The sequence below is a fragment of the Adiantum capillus-veneris genome, chromosome 4 (assembly GCF_014529385.1).
Source record: "Adiantum capillus-veneris isolate H3 chromosome 4, ASM1452938v2, whole genome shotgun sequence".
Taxonomy (NCBI): Eukaryota; Viridiplantae; Streptophyta; class Polypodiopsida; order Polypodiales; family Pteridaceae; genus Adiantum; species Adiantum capillus-veneris.
This window is the reverse complement of record NC_140934.1, coordinates 144,368,648-144,371,776: the sequence shown is the minus strand read 5'-3', so window position 1 is coordinate 144,371,776 and position 3,129 is coordinate 144,368,648. Positions and strand designations below refer to the sequence as shown.

The window sequence follows — 3,129 nt, the reverse complement described above, 5'->3', positions numbered from 1 at the left end:
CAAAGGGGGAATCTCGAGGCGGATGGATGGCGGAAAAAAATGGGCGTCGATAGCAGGCTCGGAGACTCGAACCCGCGCGACCGCCATGAGAGCCCAATGTTTTCACCGCTACACCCGCGACGGGGAAGTTGACATTTGGGCAAACCAAATAATGATAAATAAACTCGGACAGCCCCCCCTGCTTCTCCAAGTTTACCTTTTCGTGTCTTAGTTTACCTCGACATCCTACGGTTGCGTGCGTCTTGATCGTCGTGTCTTGACTTCGCTGCCGTGGATCCCACCGCTTGAGCTTCAAAAATATTGCGTGCCCTTTAGTGCTGAGGATAGTCCAAGGCCATGCGCTCCACGTGATGCTTTTCGGTGCCTCATTTGATGCCTGGAGTAGTAAGAAATGCCATGTGGAAGTTGCCTCATGAGTTGGGGGTGAAGCTGAGAAAACCTAAAATTTTGGGAGGAGGAACGAGGGGCAGCCTTTGAGAGGCATTTATCCCACATGGAATGCTTTGAAAAGATCTGTCAAATCAGGTGCTAGGCGGATAATTTTGGCTCAAGAAGAAATTGAGGCACTTCTAGCTGGGAGGTTATGTATTTGTCTGCTCACAGAACTAGTCTCTTGCACTGCACAAATCACGCTTGAAAGAGCAAGACAAGCAAGCAGCGAGAGTGCCTTTCGGCATTATCATATTCGTGGAGTGCTGTTTAGAATCGTCATCTCACGAATGCAAACAGTCTTTGCGAATGCTGATGGCCTTTTGTTGGCATGTCTGCCCAAGCTTGAGGGGTTTGGTGCTGCAAAGGCATGGGACTTGAATGGGCGTTTTTCTGAGTACACTGGCTCTTGCTTGTTGCTAGCATCGCGTAGCACTTGAACATGCCGTTTCAGTACCAAATTTGTGATATGATTTGTCTACAGTTTAGGGTTCGGGAGGGGTCCCCTTCACCGCCCTCTCCAAAGCTCCAAGGTTGCTTCTGGCCATGGCGATGGATAACCCTACTGCTTCCTCCAACGACGTCACGGCAGAGATTCCCTCTGCTAGGGAAGAGGATTTTCCTTTGAATTTAGGCAAAGAGCTGCAAGCTGGGGCCCATTCCCCCACTCAGAAAGCAAATCCGAAGAAATACAGGAACCCAAAGCTGCAGCAGATCCCGAGGGGGATTTTGTAGATGCTGAGAGTGTTTCTGATGATGCGAATTCAGCCCAGCAAGGTATGGTAGCACATTAACCGGAGTCTTGTCTGGTGGGGTGAAACCCAAATCAGAACTACCGATGCTTGTGGGAATGTACATGAACGAGGAGATACAGCTTGAGGAGTTTATAACGCACAGGCTGAATTAACAAGCCAACATAGACTGAAGAGGGCGTAGCTCTTTGAGTATTGGGTATGAGGGCAGAGAGAACATAGAAATAAGAGGCAAGAGGCTGTTTGAATGGGGGCTGGTCATAGGCGATTGTCCATAGACAACGAGCCGGCGAAGTCATATCTTTCTCATCTAAGCTCTGTTTCTTGCATATGAGAGTTCTAAAATTATCTACTCGAGCCCAGCTACGTGCTCGTGATATCTGTTTTTGTTGATTCCAAGTGTACGCCCTCTTTGGGGGGTTTTTCATGGAGTTTCTCAGACATTTACGAATGGTGTTTTCGGTCGTGTTCAAGTGTTGGAATTCGACGTTGTGAGGTGTGCCAGGGCTATAGAGGCATTGTATCCCTTCTTGGTTTTCACCTCGCATCATTTTGGTGCCCCCACGGAGGATAATATTCCAGATCTCCAGTTTACAAGCGTGAAGCTATGGCAATAAGCAGTTTCTTTACAGGTGGTCGAAATGAAGATTTTATGTAGTGGATTCGGCTTGTAAAGTACGAATTAATGTGTTTGGATCTTTGTGACGATGAATTGCAAGTGGATTATGCATGGCAAGGCCTTTTATACAACGTGGCTCACCTTTATTCTTTGTTGTCTGAAGAAGATCAATGGAGTTGGCAAAGTATAAAGAGGGAACTTATTTTAGGTTTCTATGAGCCACCTGAGGCTTTTGGGAGCATTGAATGTGGTTGTCAACTTATTAAATCTTGGAGAGAGCTTCAATTGCAGTTTTGGGAGAGTTTAGAGTCTCCAGTTTTCCAGGTATGCATGCTTCGTGATGAGTTTGGTTTTGATATGCACAAAGAAATGACTGTGCTTGAAGGTGAGGGTTATGAGGGTGACCAAGAATCATTTTCATGCAGTGATGGTGGTGATTTTTATGATGTGAAGCCTAAGTTTTCTGTGCCTTCTAAGCCTATTGACAAAGAGGCAATGATTCAAAGTTTGAAAGTTTTTGAGGTGGAGGGTATGCTTGAAGTGAATGAGAGCAAGACTGAAAGCTTTAGCGGTGATCTATTACCAAATGTTTATGCCATGGATGTGGTAAGTGAAGAGGCAAAGGATGTTCCTGTTTTGGAGGATGTGTGTGATGTTGTATGTGAGAATATTTTGGATTTGACAGGTCGACACAGTATCACTTTTGAGGTGTGTGTGCAACCAGTGGTTGAGAAGGTGCAGGATATCTCACTGTTGGAAGAGACTATGTTTTGTGGTGATGATGACAGGTTGTGCAGTGAAGTGGTTAAGGTTGATAGTTTTTTTGGTGATGATATGGTTTTTTTTAACAGTCTTTTGTCAGAGACATGTGAAGATATACCTCTTTCATCTTCCTTTGATGCTGGTATGCTGGAAGACACTACCTGTGAGTTTTTTGACCGTTTGTTAGGCGATAATGTGCCTATTGAGGTGATTACAGGTGCTACAGAGAGGTATGATGCTTTTAGGGATGCCTCTAATGTGTTTAAAGGAATTGTATGCCTCTTTGCTAGGATTTATACTTTTTAGTGCCTCTGAAAGGCCATGGCTTTTGATCATGATGGTGTGATAGCTGATCCTGAGATTTTGGAATGCCCCTTGGAAGTTTAGCAGTTTTTGATTGGAAGGCCTTGTGAAGGCTTTGGGTTATGGATTGGTAGGTTGACTTTATTGGTAAGGCCTGGATCAAGAGTCTTGGAGTTAGTCGAAGCCGGTGGATTGACATTGTGTTTTGCTGTATGATCATGGGACGGCACCTCCAAGAAGATCGGCTTTGTCCAAGGTCCTTGT

General features: G+C 45.3%; 1 protein-coding gene across 1 annotated transcript; it reads right to left on the bottom strand.

Annotated features, from left to right (window-relative positions):
• Positions 1–495: 495 nt before the first annotated feature.
• Positions 496–1,732, bottom strand: LOC147460106 (uncharacterized). The gene has a single exon (XM_086511230.1). It carries the CDS (start codon positions 1,730–1,732, stop codon positions 1,262–1,264), a length of 471 nt encoding a protein of 156 aa, XP_086367356.1. The 3' UTR covers positions 496–1,261.
• Positions 1,733–3,129: the final 1,397 nt, after the last annotated feature.